The sequence below is a fragment of the Chrysemys picta genome, chromosome 6 (assembly GCF_011386835.1).
Source record: "Chrysemys picta bellii isolate R12L10 chromosome 6, ASM1138683v2, whole genome shotgun sequence".
NCBI lineage: Eukaryota > Metazoa > Chordata > Testudines > Emydidae > Chrysemys > Chrysemys picta.
In genome coordinates, this window is record NC_088796.1 from 76947537 (window position 1) to 76961537 (window position 14001).

The 14001-nt window shown below is 36.9% G+C and overlaps 1 protein-coding gene across 6 annotated transcripts in view; it reads right to left on the reverse strand.

The window, feature by feature from the left end:
• The window catches only part of CEP120 (centrosomal protein 120), a 77772-nt gene that overhangs the window by 37349 nt on the left and 26422 nt on the right, over positions 1-14001 (reverse strand). For 5 of the 6 annotated variants that reach the window (XM_005305154.5, XM_065599286.1, XM_005305156.4 and 2 more), the window contains 7 exons: positions 9669-9866; positions 7656-7883; positions 7176-7392; positions 4880-4993; positions 3198-3375; positions 1563-1712; positions 176-358 (listed from right to left, as the gene is read on the reverse strand). In XM_005305154.5, the coding sequence (XP_005305211.2) occupies positions 176-358; positions 1563-1712; positions 3198-3375; positions 4880-4993; positions 7176-7392; positions 7656-7883; positions 9669-9866 (1268 nt within the window). The remainder of the gene's footprint in view (positions 1-175; positions 359-1562; positions 1713-3197; positions 3376-4879; positions 4994-7175; positions 7393-7655; positions 7884-9668; positions 9867-14001) is intronic. The other variant, XM_005305155.5, reaches the window with a different exon arrangement.

A 14001-nucleotide genomic window follows, 5' to 3' on the forward strand; every position in this document is an offset into this window, starting at 1 on the left:
TTCAAGCATCTGACCTAATGCTTCAAATGAAAGTTAAGAGTAAACAGTTTTCAAAGTAGGATAAGGGGTAAATAGAAGGAGGAAGGGATTCTTTAACAGGAGAAAACATTAAACAAATAAAATTAAAAAGGTAAGACATGCTATAATGCAAACTATATTAAAAAAAAGGTTTTACCCTTGTGCTGCCATAACACCAACTGTTTCACTACAGGTCTGACGCCAACACTGTTCACCATTAGTACCCAAGAATCGGGTTTTTTCCAAGCCCAAAACATTTGAAAGCTGTAGCCTGGCAACTCCCAGAAGTATATCTTTAGTCATTTTATCTTTGTGCCACAATTCAACCAGCAGTGGTAACCTGAAATACAGAAGAGTATTTTAGTATCAGTAGGCCAGACAAAAGATGACATTCACCTACATGGAAAAGCAAGAAATAACTTACAGAAATAACTTCCCAAACCAATCTAGCTGATTCTTATTACAGCATAAACATACCTTGATACCTTTCATTCCCACAGGAAAAAGACTGACTCACAACTCTGCATCTTCTCCTTCATTCCGTCACTTTGGCTAGATCACTACCCTGTTCCAGTCTGTATACAGAGAACAATCCTGCACTCACATATTGATGGGCTGGATGATCTTATAGGCCCTTTTCCATTTCTGAAAATACCAATCTACAAAACCTCTCTCCTCTACCCTTCTTTCCAAAATACCATTTTGGTTTAGGCTTTAGGGTAGGAGTATGTGTGAAAGATATTCTCTACCCTACTCACATGCCTACAAAAAGGGAGCAATGTAGTGGGGAAACATTCCACTACAATTTCATTTTTCTAATCCTTAGAGCAACTATGTTTCACAGGTTATGGCTGGTTTGATTGCCAGACTCCAAGTCAGCTAGAGTAGGTTACACACCTAGGCCTGGTCTACACTGGGTGGGGGAATCGATCCAAGTTACGCAACTTCAGCTACGTGAATAATGTAGCTGAAGTCGACGTACTTAGATCGACTTATCGTGGTGTCTTCACCACGCTGAGTCGACTCCGCCTACGACTCTCGCGGTGGAGGAGTACAGGAATCAACGGGAGAGCACTCGGGGAGTTGATTTATCGCGTCTAGACTAGACGCAATAAATTGACCCCTGCTGGATCGATTGCTGCCCGCCGATCCAGCGGGTAGTGTAGACATACCCCTAGAAAACTTACTATGATTCTGCGTAAGCAGAACTGTTTTTTTCAGGCTACATCAACTAGCCCTTATTTTGATAAGAATTTACCGAAATAGATGCTCCAATTGATATCACCACATTTCCTGTTTAAGTAAACGGTCACAAATATGAGTAAGGTTTGAACAATCTGACCTTTATGTGCTAGACTATACAGCCTCAAAGGGCAAGAAAAATGTCTTAAATATTCTTGGTTACTAACTGCTGGATTTCTCTTTTCCACAACTTAAATTATTCTAAGACACTAAATTACAAAGCTTGGGATTTACAAAATATTTTCTATATTAAAAACAGTTAAATAATGCTTCATGTAATAAGATAAAAATACAAGTGCTACCTGAAGAAGGTGTCTTGAAGCTGATGAGGCATAGTTGCAAAATCAAATGCACAATAGGACTGGGGTAGAAAAACTTCCATGTTTTTTCTCACTTCTACAGGAGGGTTTGTCATAATAGGTGCCGCACTACCAAAAAATGGATACGAGTACCTAATGAGAAAAAAGAAAACGCAAATTTAACTCAAGTCATATTCTTGTAGGCAAGAAAGTCAAGGAAAATCATCATCAGCTGATGACACTAGTAGCTTAGGTCCAAATTCTACTTTTGGAATATGCATGTGCAATGTCAGTTGTAGAAGCATATCCAACATCAGAATTTGGTCCTTGATGTTCAACAGCTCCCATTTACGTTAACAGTGCAGAATCAGAGCCAAAGTTCATCATCATCTGAACACAAATGCCCTTGATAGCTATTGCTAATCTTCAGGACTATGAAAGTTATATTTAACATTTTAGCCTTCTATAGCACACATCTAGTTTCTGTAAGGGTGTGGGGGAAAGGAATCTTCATATCAGATTTAGATTGCAGAGATCAACAAGTATTTAAATTTGATATTACCTACAAACAATTACATTTTAATCCTGAAAACAATAAGCACTTAAACAAAAAACCCCACAAACCAACAAGAAATTTAGATTTCTTCTCCATTCCAGATCTGTATTTGAAAAAGCTGCTTAAGCTCCTGCTGCTGCTAAAAGTCCAACTTTCTCTGGTTGTGTATGTAAATATTGCTGTTTAAAAAGTTAGTTTAGACCTTCACTGAAAATGTAACTGAAGATGCATATCAACTTGTTAGTTAGAATATTTGTCTGCTTTTTAGGTCTTTGAAGAAAAATCATCTCTGGCATCAGCACAATTATTTTGGAATATACTAAATAGGAAAAAAAATATTCTGTGTACTAAAACAAAATGCTCACACGTGATGAATGACGACAATTTGACTCTGAGCTGTTGTACTGGAGTGCATTTTCTCTACTTCTTCTTCCATTTAGCAACGAGGTGGGAAGGTGTGTTCCCTTACAATCCAGAAGATCCCACTCAAGCTTAAAAATGAATTGTGCCTAAGAAACAATCTTCCTGTCTTCTCTTAGGGCTGAATGATAGTCTGTGTCACACGGTCTGAAATTTTCAAGTGATAGGCACAATAGGAAAATCCAATATAAATAAATACAGACGCTCCCCAACTTACGCAAGCGTTCCGTTCTGGAATGCCTTGTGTAACTCGAATTCTGCGTAAATCGGAAACGTATACCCGACCATTACGCCAAAAAAAAACCCCAAAAACAAAACAAAACAACCCACACACTCCTATTTCTAGCTTACGGAACTTTTTCCGTAAGTGCGGATTTGCATAACCCAGGGAGCGTCTGTACTATGTTTTATACGCTACTAGAACGCTCAACTTTCATTTGTGATGAGCAAACCTAACATTTCAAAGTGTTTTGCCCACTACTGAAAGGCAGCTATTTGAGAAGGCATCAGGTTGCCTGTGCTACCAATATTCCAAACCGTGTGTAGTTTTCCCACTTTTTTTTATTTATTATTATTAAATGGGGGCAGGAAGGGGACAAAAAAACAAAACAAAACCCAATACCCTTTTTTACAGTAAGGTCATCAGCTGAAATATATCATACCTTAAAATGCAATTGACTGGAAACCCAACCTCGAGATTGTGAATACTCCGTAAATCTATTGAAAAGCAAAAATGATGTGATGCTGCTGGAACTGCAATTTTTTGCCCCGACGTAGACTCAGAAGCACTGGACGCAGCTCCAGGGTGGGACTGGGAAACAGGTGCTAGAGCATTCAAGGCTGAAAATATAAATACAAGGTGTTTTGCATATAGTTTTATCCTCCATTTTGTCCAAAATAATAATATTTATATCTGACACGACATGCCTGGCACTTTAAATGGAAATAGACATGTTGCCACTCTGAAACACAGTACAATCTGTGTTACATTAGACGTGAGAAATGGCATTTCAATTTTTAAGTTACCACTTTTCAAGTAGAGGAAACGATTTGGAAAAGATAAAATCCCATATGATCATAGCTTTACAGTATGTCTGAGAAGGAATATCGAAGGGGAGGCTACTTTACCATCCACTTTAAAATGGGCACTCATTACTTATATAGCACTGGTAAGTATATTCAATTTGACAAAATAGGTAAACAGAGGGTCTTTCGGCACTAATTTTAGAACCTGACGCTGAGATTTTAGGGAGCATCAAAACGTGTAAAAAACACCCATTAAGAATTTAGTTAGCATGTGCAATAAAATAACACGTTAATCACATGCAAATTACCAAGGAAAATGGTTGGACACAGATTCTAAAAGCTTTCCTTGAAGGGGTGAAGTATCAGATAAATAGTCTGGATAGATCCTTTGCTTGGAAAGAAGCAAACTCCCAGGCTTGGGAGTGTGGAATGAAAGTGCTTAGATTAATAATGCCTCTCTTATTTAGAACTTTTTATCCTCAGATCTCAAAGCACTTCAAAGAAGTTTTATCCTCCATTTTATATTGAGGCACAGAAGGATTGTGTGTCTTGCCCAAGATCAATCGGCTGGCCAGCTAGGCCTCCTAAGTTCCAGTCCAGTGCCCTACCATCTACACCCTACCTTCCCAAATGCTCCTCCAGGGAGCTGACAGCAGGTCAAGTTGTGGGTTTGATGAATGAGGCTACCAAGTCGTAGCTTCTTCAAATCTCAAGAGATAGGTTGAGGAATGAATAAACCTATTTTGTGATCTAAGATAGGGACAGGATTATCTTTTATAATTGAAACTAATTTTAATTAGTTACTACAGCATATCCTTAAACACTGGTTCTTCTGATTTTGGTCTGTCAAACCTGGTGCAATTTTCTGTCACATTTTTGAAGATGGTCTCATATTAATAAAAAGAGGTAAAATAAATAAAAACTCATCTATCTTCTGCTGGCTGGTGTTTTGTAGCATTAACAGTAGCAATATAAGAAAGGTACAGGAGAAAGCTAAATACAATGGCTTTCAAAGTATGCTATTCAATATATATAGAGGGATCCACGAAAAACAGTTTGAGGGCAGTTAAAAATGTAGTATTTTACCCTTCATTGAAAAGATTCATTAATTGCATTATGTAGCCAAAATGACGGGACAGGAATCAGAGTTCATCACAAGCATTACAAATCTATAGCAACTTACAATTTTAAAAAATGAATCTAACCAATACGGTTGACAAATTTTCAGGGGTATATGGAAACAAATACTTCTATTTTCTGTTTTTAAACAGAGTTGCATTGATTAGAGTTTCTATGACTGAACATTAGTGAGCATTACATGAATTTTGCAGCTCTGACTGTAAAGGCGACTTTGCTCTGCTCTGAGATTTGAAAACTGCTAGTTCTTCAGACTCTTGGTTGTTAACTTCTTTGCAAGATTCAACCACCAGCTCTGAAAGATAATTGTGAAATGACTTAGAAATAACTACTTCCACACTTGCAAAAATGTCTTTTTTTTTAAATAAACACCAACAGCAAATACAACTCTGCATTTCCCTCATAATCTATCGATTAACTCCTGTGCTCATGATTTTTATCCCTGTCATGTTTCAGATTAAGAGCCCAATCTAGCTAACTTTTCGTAGAGAAACTCTATTAATGATTAAAGGGCTATTGCCTGAATAAAGGGAGCAGGATTGAGACCCAGAGTTTACCCCGTGTAGTATGGTATAGGATCATTCCCAGAAAGCCAAGTAACAAGAAGTCCATTTAGCAAATAAACTGAGTTCTCGTTGATTCCACTGTTTTGGGAAGTTTAGCCAATCATATTGCTTGACTAATATGCCTCTTTGAGAACTCTTGAATAATGTTCAACAGACAGTGTCACTGTTTCTTCTGGGCCTTGTTCTTTGATTTTTATTTTATTAAATACAAATATCCCCCTTCGACCACCCCACCCAAAAAACCCACCCACACCTTTGTTGGGTCTCTTTTGTCTATGTTTTTATGCTATCACTGAATGTTTGGGCAATATCAAAAATGCTTTATGGTTGTGATACTTGGTATTGTCCAGGTAATCTACAGATAAATTAATGTGCATTTATAGTCATAAATGTGTTCTCAGACACCGAGTGGCCTACAGTTTGTAAAGTATTTACTCACTGAGCTGGTCAAAAAAAGGTCATGAACATTTTGTTTCCATTTTTGTCCAAGTTTCAAATTCCAAAAAATTCCAGCCAGCTTTAGTATATGTATAAAAGCAAACTGTTCATATTGTTTTTTACAATAAGGTCTTATTATTTTGCACCAGGCACTGGGGAAAAGTGACGTGAGTTAATGAATGAGAAAACAAAAATCAAGAACAGTACCTATTAAAAATGTACTGTTTTTTTTTTTTTTCATTTATTTTGTCAGAAGTAGTTTAGGTTATTTTATTTAGTAAAATAACTCATTGCATTCTGGTTGATTCCCTGATAAAAACTATGTAAAACCAGGAGTTAAGGAAGATTACACATCAGTAACTTAAGAGTAAAACAAATTGCAGAGCTGTTGAATTACCTCAAAAACAAGCATTGCAAACCCAGGTAATTCAGAGTTAAGATTAACTGAAAAGAAATCTAGATATATTCAAGTATATAAATGCATAATTAAAACACCCAATCCACCTTCACTCTACCCTGCAGTGACTGGATGCAAGAACTAGAGTTATGATTAGTGTACAATACTGATTGTAGTTACTGATTACAAGAAAACTGATTTTTAAAATACAATAGGTTTTTTTCCTTCTTCCCACTCCCTCCACACACAGTAGAAAATGGGAAAATTCAACTCAACCTTAGCCAAGGAACCAAGACTGGGGCTTCCATAATGGTCAATATTTAGCAAAATTAATTAAATCTAATCCCTCTTCTATTAAATCTCTGATGAGAAATGGGAAAGATTTGGGTTTTGAGAAAAACATTTATGGATTAGCAAATAGAAAATTAGTGAAGTTCTATTGTACATTTAAATATTTAATGTTAATCTGTAAATAGTTTTCCTTTTCTCTTAAGAATTAATCACTCCTAGGGTTCATGAAGTTGCACTACAATAATTAAAATTGGCAGCTATTCTTACAAAAAATAGATTCGCATAGACCACTGTTGAGGAGCTGTTTCCCAGTTCCTTAAAGAAGTTTAACTTCAGTGTTAAATATCCTATGCGCCTCCTCTCCTTCCCCATTTAATGTATTTTTTCACATCAGACCTTTTCACCTACAAATTAAAGAAAGTATCTAAGATCTTTATCAAAAATCTCTAACCCACCAATTCCCAAATTCAGAGAGAGGTCTTTAGATATTTGTGGCACTGCTGGTCAAACTGCTGTCCATAGACCAGTGGTGGTCTACAGTGCAATGGTTACATGGGACTGGCTCTTCTACTTATTTTCAGTTGCCAACACACATTAAAAAGGCAGCTAGAATACATTAACTTCTCTAATATTTTTTCCACATAAGCGATTCTTATTTGCCACAAGGATATGATCACAAATGGGAGAGGATGAGTCCAGGAGGTAATCTCTGTGGGTTGTGCTATGAAAACATTTAAGAATAGTTGATTTATAATTATGGATATTGATAGGCATAAATCACTTACCTTTTTTGTTTAGTTTTGTGCCCTTGTCATATTGAAGACTTTCTACTTCGCTCTCTGTTGCTTCATCTTTTGTGGGAGGAGAATGACCATTCTGAAGCGGGGCAGAAGGAGCACTCTGAGATCTTTGCTGTGGGCTCTTTGTTTTATTCCGTGTGGGAGACAAAACTCTTTTCTGCGAGTGTTCTGGCTCAGTCTGAAGGTCTAAGTGGATCAATGACTGAACAAAATAATACAATTTTCTTATTAATCATAGTTTGCACTGAAAAACTCTTTACTATATTTACAGAATTTGAGATTACTCTTATGGCATGGATAAACAGAGATGGAGCTGTAAAAATAGAGTAACAAATATACTGTAGCTTGTTCTTTCAGGCTTTTCTTTTCATGATTTAAAGTGTAAAATCTGATTCAACAAAATCAAACTTATTTTTTATCTTTTAGAACAGCAGCTGAACCACAATCTAAATGAGTGGATTGTACCTGGGTATTTATGCCTTCCTTTTGTAGGGTTACCGATACCCCAACAGTAGGACCCATATCTAAGGCCAATGGTGGCAATTTTTGCTTGGCTCTATTTGGTGGAACAAGGTTGAATGCCCCTTCAACTGCCACTGGGTTCTGATCAATCTCCACATTTCCTTTCTTCAGCAATCCAGTTAGTGGTATTTCAGTGCTTCCAAGAGACTGGTCCCCACAGCAAAGATGGATCTATTGTAAAAAGAAGTGCTCAGAAAATAACGTTGATATGTATTTACATCTCCCACTGCCAATGTCTGAAACTGAACTCTTTCTAAAAAGAAATGAAAGAAACATTAAGAGTGAGGTCCAGCCCCTCTCCAGTCTCTTTACGCTGAATAAAGGGGCTGGAGTGGTGTAAATAGACCCTAAAATCTCTGTATCAATCTGGGTAAGGATTCTCTCAGAGCAGGCACTGTAGTACATAGCCAAGATACACTATTATCTATACCACAGTGAGGTAGGCTGTCTATACTAGCAAGTGAAAGACAAAACTTTTGTCGTTCAGAGGTGTTTAAAAACACCCCCACCCCCAAAAGACAAAAGGTTTGCCCATGACAAGTGCCAGTATGAACAGCACTTTGTCAGCAGGAGTGCGCTCCTGCTGACAACACTAACCGTGCTCGTTGGAGGTGGAAGTTTTTTGTCGGCAGGAGAGCCAAACAAACAGCAGCTGCAGTGTGCGCCCTTTACAGGCACGGCTGTAGCAGCACAGCTGTGTTGCTAAAAGCTGCATAGTGTAGACATAGACATATGCAAAGGGAAAAAGGTAAGTTACGCATCTGTATGCATCCACATACTTCAAGTATCATCCTAACAATAAAGACTTTATGAACTACTAACGGAAGTCTAGAGCTCTTTAATTCCTGGCTTAGGGTCATTATTCTGTGTTCAAATACATGCACCCAACTCTTATTGATTTCAAGAAGAATTTGCTGCTTTGCACACCTGGAGTAAAGTTTGGTCCTAAGGAGTGCATATAAACATATCTATTCTCGTAACATGGGTTCCTTTTTAATGTATATACGTTCCCCACCCCCAAAAAAAAAGTTTATCTGGAGAAAAGAACAGCTATTCTTTCTTGTCTTTGTTAAACCCTATCAATAAATCTGATCCTCCTTAAGAATAAATATGCCTTTGTAGCAAATGATGAAGGCTTTGAATGGTGCAAAGCACTCTGACATCAATTCAGCAAAGCACGTAAGTATGTGCTTAACTTTAAACAGATGAATAATTCCATTCATATCAATGGAGTCACACAAATATAGACCAGATGAGGATCCAGCCCACTATGCTTATTTCAAAAAAGTGTTACAATAAGAATTTGTTCTTTTAAAGTGATAAAGAAAAAAAATATATGCCAGTCAGACATACAAGTATTTTGTATCAAGGCAGGTCGTCATCAGGGTTAAATTCTAATATGCCAGCTCAGCACAGTCCTATCTACAGAAATAAAAATTTAAAGAATCTTTGTAAACAAATGCTATTCAATTGTGAAATGCAATAATCCGAAATAAAATAATTTTAGGTACATAGTAATATTATTTAAATCAATTACAATGGTTTAAAATATACATTTTTAAAACAAAACTGTATAGTTCAGTAGAGAAAAGGTACAGCAGGAAAAAAACCTATAAAATCAGCTCTATGCTTCACATTTAAAGAACAGACTAATAAAAAAGGACAAAATATGTTATGTTTGCCATATGACTTGCTCATCAACTGTCTCACTTAGGTCCCACTCCTACTCCCATTTGGGAATTTTTCTTTTGACTTTAATGGGAGCAGAATCAAGCTCTAAGAGGGGGTTTATAAATATTACCCAGTAAGCTCAAAGATAACAAGACAAAAGATTAGCCATCTACATAATATTATTGATTTTGAAGTCTACTTCATTAAAGTTCTAGACTGGCAAGTTTAGATCCAAATAGAATTTTACTTAATGTAGGTTACCATAGGTGAGAAGAAACTATTTACCTGTATTTTTGGCTGTGCAGAAAAATATACTTGAAGGACTTCAACGGTACTGCGTATTCGAACTGATGCTCTCTCTGGCTCAAAGTTCGGATTGATTAGATCAGTGAAGGGTTCATTTGTTACATCATTTCCCAGTAACGAATAGTAAAAGAAAAACTGAGGCTGTCGTTCTGGAAGTTTCATTGTACTAGGAATTAACTAAGTGTGGGGAAGAAAAAGCAATTTATTTTTACAAACCAATAATTACAGCTGCCTTCAAGCATCTGCTTAGAGTTATAAATACTGTAGCAAAAAAAACCTGTCTCAAACTCCAGAAGACCAGACTAACCTAAATCCCAGATTGCAAGAATGTTTTAAAATATCTGTATACATGGAGAGTCAGTCTTTCTATTAATGGCCAGACTCTGCCACTTTTCCTCAGGCTGAGTGATACTTTACTTCAGAGACAATCCAAACGACTGCAATGGGACTACTTGTGGGGTAGCTTTAATTTGTATTAGGGCTGTTGATTTATCACAGTTAACTCATGCGATTAGCTCAAAAAAATTAATCACGATTAAACAGATGTGTAATCCCACTGTTAAACAATAGAATACCAATTGAAATGTATTAAATATTTTTGGATATTTTTCTACATTTTCAAATACATTGATTTCAATACAGAATACAAAGTGTACAGTGCTCACTTTATATTATTATTTACAATGCAAATATTTGCATTGTAAAGACAATTAACAAAAGAAACAGTATTTTTCAATTCACCTCATACAAGTACTATAATGCAGTCTCTATCGTGAAAGTGTAACTTACAAATGTAAATTTTTTTTTGTTACGCAACTGCACTCAAAAATAAAACAATGCAAAACAAGTACACTCAGTCCTACTTCTCATTCAGCCAATCACTAAGACAAACAAGTTTGTTTACATTTACAGGAGATAATGCTGCCTTCTTCTTATTTACAGTGTCACCAGAAAGTGAGAACAGGAGTTCGCATGGGACTTTTGTAGCCGACATTGCAAGGCATTTACGTGCCAGATGCACTAAAGCAGAGGTTCCCAAAGTGGGCGATACCGCCCCCTGGGGGGCGCTGGAACGATCCAGGGGGGCAGTAGTAGCCTCGGGTGCAATTGGGGGGCATTGAATAAAAATAAGGGGGCGGCGGAAGCATAAAGAAAGAAGAGACTATAAGAAAAATTTTAAAAACCGTTCGTACATGTTTCATCTGTTGTGTAACAGAGTTAAAGTTGTAGTGAAGAATTTATTTGGAAAATAAAGTAACAAATTATAACCGATCAGGTGTCAAGTCCACCAACAGTTCTTAACAAGCAAGTGTTGGCAGACGAGCGTGTCGCGCATTGTCGGGAAGTCCAGCATACATCGGCAGGAATATGTGCCTGTAATGACTTGTTTACAATACAATACTATAAATAGGCGACATGTATGAAATCTAATTTAGATTGTTTCTGAATTGTGTAAAAAGCAGTTAACAATAGTGCAATAAGTATTTAAAAAATTTTATTCATATTCGATACCTTCGATCTTTACGGATTACGGATCACATACAAAGCAAATTGTATTTTTGTTGTTTCAGTAGAACAGCAATTTACACGTGAGTATTTTTATACATTTTATTACATATCTATCGTATGTTTCTGTGTCTCTACTGCTTACTAATAATAAAATCATAGCAGGCTTGTGTCGGTACAGTACTATTTGAAGTGTACAGTCAATATATTTGTCATATTTTTTATTACATTAACGAAAACAGAGGAATGAAATCGTAAAAAAACTGTTAACTATTAACATTTATTTATATCTATCGAATCATCTGTGTTAACTGGTAAATAAGGCGTGTGTTAATAAGGAACAATTATTTAAATAAGGGCAAACTAAATTAAAACTATTAACTGATTTTTAATTGCACATTGATTATTTTTTAAATTAATTATTTCTTGATAAATTTCGTTTGATATTTGACAATTTAATATCAAATACATATATCTAATGCTGAGCAAAGAACAAAACCCAGTTATTAGTTTCATTAGTATTTTAGTTTGGTTGTCTTTTGCCGTCTTACGCAAAAACCACTGTATACCTGATGTCGTGGGCAATATTCTAACAACACAACTATTGCAAAAAATTTTGGTTCCGGGAAGAGAAATTGCACTTTTTCAATTATATAAATTGTTATATATCTTGGTAATTTTATACCCCTATTGTGATAAACACAAATTTTATTTCTTTTACAGATATCATGGCTGAACTCAAGAAAAAATGTAGACAATATAGTATTGAATATTTGAACTATGGCTTTATTCAGTCGCCTACAAACAATACATTACCGATGTGCCTGATTTGCCAAAAAGTTTTATCAAATGAAGCTATGAAGCCTTCAAGACTACAAGAACATTTGACAAAAGTTCATGCTGATAAGAAAGATAAGGATTTATCTTATTTTCAAGCACTTAAAGAAAAATTGGAGACAGCTGACATTGGATGCTATTGAAAAGAGTTTTGCCAAAGAAGATGACGATGGGTTGCATGCTTCTTACAACATTTCGTTACTGATTGCTAAAAAGATGTAGAAGATAAGTCTTGCATTGGAATACAGGAAATGGGAAAACAATAACCAAACCATTACTTTTTCACATACTATAAACAAGGGGTAGGCAACCTATGGCATGCGTGCCGAAGGAGGCACGCGAGCTGATTTCACTGCTCTACAGCCAAAATGCTTCTGAAATAAATATAGTCAAACTTTACTAATTCTGGGTCACTGAGAACGAAAATGATGCTTAAAATTGTTGATTGGCTCTAGTTTTCAAGATATGCTATTGGGTCAGTATATACGACCCTTGACTTGGGAATGGCGGAGGATAAGTGAGTTATAAAGGGAAGGGATCTCAATTTAAACCAGAAATGATTAAAATACATCTTTGACTGGATCTATGAATAAATCTATGATTGGGTTTGGACAGTACTTGCTTTTTAGGCAAAACAATGAATGATGCAATCTGAAGCTGGTATTGCGTCATACATGATATGAATTGCATTATGTTATTCCTAGAAGTCATTGATGTAAGCTTTGTTATGATTGCATCATCCCTCTGCTGAACAAATTGCCCTATATTAGCTCTAGAAATCATACAGTGTCGTGCTCTCTTATTTGTCAGTGTTTGATTTTGCAAAGGGACACATTTCTGTTTAGCCAAAGTGAGCAGAGATGCTTCGTACTTGTGTGAACAATGCAGATAACTTCTGCTATGTTTGTGGTGAAGTGACTTTTGCATCACAAAAGCGCAGTATAACCATTATGGTTAAGAAAGCCTATCACCTCTATTTTGGCTGCAAAATTGGAGATCAGGACAAGAGATGGGCCCCACACATATGCTGCAACACTTGTGCAACAAATCTTCGCCAGTGGTTGAACAGGAAAAGGAAATCTATGCCTTTTGCAGTGCCAATGATTTGGAGAGAGCCAACAGATCATACCAGCAATTGTTACTTCTGCATGGTGCCTCCAGTTGGGAAAGGTGTGTCAAAGAAGAAAAAGTGGACTGTGCATTAGCCAAACATTCCATCAGCTATGCGCCCAGTATCCCACGGAGAAGGACTGCCGGTTCCTGATGCACCAGAATCACTCTCACTTGAGTCTGATGAGGAAGAGGAAGAGGATGAAACTTCTGGTCCTGAACCATCAACGTCACAGGACCCACATTTTCTCCCATCCTCCTCCTCTGAACCACACCTCATAACACAAGGTGAACTGAATGACCTTGTCAGGGATTTGGAACTACCCAAGAGTAAGGCAGAGCTGTTGGGCTCCAGACTACAGCAGTGGAATCTCCTGGCAGGTGATGTTCGGGTTTCCATGTTCCGTGACCGTCAAAAGGATCTTGTCCCATTCTTCTTCAAGGAAGGAGATCTTGTAGCCTGCAACAACATCCATGGTGTGATGGCAGCCCTCAACATCGTTCACGATCCAGATGAGTGGAGATTGTTCATTGATTCATCGAAGACGAGTCTTAAAGCTGTTTTACTGCATAATGGCAATGTTTTGCCATCAATTCCAGTTGGTCATGCAGTCCACATGAAGGAAACCTATGACAACATGAAACAACTTTTGAGGTGCATAAACTATGACCAACATCAGTGGCAGCTTTGTGGCGATTTGAAGGTTATTGCTCTCTTGCTTGGTCTGCAGACTGGATACACAAAGTACTGCTGTTTTCTCTGCGAATGGGATAGTCGTGCAAGAGATTCCCACTACATCAAGAAAGATTGGCCATTCCGACAGTCATTGGAGCCTGGGAGGAAAAGTGTTCAGCATCC